Genomic DNA, 1,498 nt, shown 5'->3' on the forward strand with positions numbered 1-1,498 from the left:
CTTTTACATACATTTATATCCTGCCAGCTACAATTAAAGTACAGTAATTCTAACAATAATGTCCCCTCTGTATCTATTGTTTATCTTTTACATACATTTATATCCTGCCAGCTACAATTAAAGTACAGTAATTCTAACAATAATGTCCCCTCTGTATCTATTGTTTATCTTTTACATACATTTATATCCTGCCAGCTACAATTAAAGTACAGTAATTCTAACAATAATGTCCCTCTGTATCTATTGTTTATCTTTTACATACATTTATATCCTGCCAGCTACAATTAAAGGTAATATACTAACTCACTACAACAGTAATACACTAACTCACTACAACAGTAATATACTAACTCACTACAACAGTAATATACTAACTCACTACAACAGTGATATACTAACTTACTACAACAGTAATATACTAACTCACCACATGTGTAATATCTTACAATGAATCTAAAAATATGTCTTCTATATCATTCTTCATGCAAGTGGTTTATAATTTCTTCATCTTAACTAACTTTATTCAACTGTATTATGTTTTTTGTAGGAGTTAGAACGAAGTATGAAAATGCAGGAAGAGATTTTGGTTAACTTACAGTGTTTGTCTCAGTTATATGAGCAACAAGGTCAACAGGAAGTTACATCAAAACCAGAAGAAAATGTAACATTACGAATACACAAATATTATCAGAAGATTCAGAAATATGCAACAACATCTAAGTCTTATCCATCAAGCTTGAAACAAATCTCTGTAAGTAGATGTATAAATCTCACGTGACTAATAACACATTACAAAACATCATTACAGAGTCAACAAGAAAAAACTGATAGTTTGAATTTCTCTGTGTTGTAGTGAGTTAGTATATTACTGTTGTAATGAGTTAATATATTACTGTTGTAGTGAGTTAATATATTACTGTTGTAGTGAGTTAGTATATTACTGTTGTAGTGAGTTAGTATATTATTGTTGTAGTGAGTTAGTGTATTACTGTTGTAGTGAGTTAGTATATTACACATGTGGTGAGTTAGTATATTACTGTTGTAGTGAGTTAGTATATTACTGTTGTAGTGAGTTAGTATATTACTGTGGTGAGTTAGTATATTACTGTTGTAGTGAGTTAGTAAACTCACTACAACAGTAATATACTAACTCACTACAACAGTAATAAAATACATTACTGTTGTAGTGAGTTAGTATATTACACATGTATTGAGTTAGTATATTACTGTTGTAGTGAGTTAGTGTATTACTGTTGTAGTGAGTTAGTATATTACACATGTGGTGAGTTAGTATATTACTGTTGTAGTGAGTTAGTGTATTACTGTTGTAGTGAGTTAGTATATTACACATGTGGTGAGTTAGTATATTACTGTTGGAGTGAGTTAGTATATTACTCATGTGATGAGTTAGTATAATACTGTGGTAGTGAGTTAGTATATTACTGTTGTAGTGAGTTAGTATATTACTCATGTGGTGAGTTAGTATATTGCTGTTGTA

The 1,498-nt window shown here is 29.9% G+C and overlaps 1 protein-coding gene and 1 long non-coding RNA gene across 2 annotated transcripts in view; one reads left to right on the forward strand and one right to left on the reverse strand.

Annotated features, from left to right (window-relative positions):
- Positions 1–1,498, forward strand: part of LOC106470184 (nesprin-2-like) — a 102,314-nt gene that overhangs the window by 37,284 nt on the left and 63,532 nt on the right. The window contains exon 12 of the mRNA XM_013930718.1: positions 548–751. Coding sequence (XP_013786172.1) covers positions 548–751 — 204 coding nt within the window. The remainder of the gene's footprint in view (positions 1–547; positions 752–1,498) is intronic.
- The window catches only part of LOC106470186, a 17,987-nt gene that overhangs the window by 11,163 nt on the left and 5,326 nt on the right, over positions 1–1,498 (reverse strand). The window lies entirely within an intron of this gene.

This window comes from Limulus polyphemus, unplaced genomic scaffold, assembly GCF_000517525.1.
Source record: "Limulus polyphemus unplaced genomic scaffold, Limulus_polyphemus-2.1.2 Scaffold3866, whole genome shotgun sequence".
In the NCBI taxonomy this organism is placed as follows: domain Eukaryota; kingdom Metazoa; phylum Arthropoda; class Merostomata; order Xiphosura; family Limulidae; genus Limulus; species Limulus polyphemus.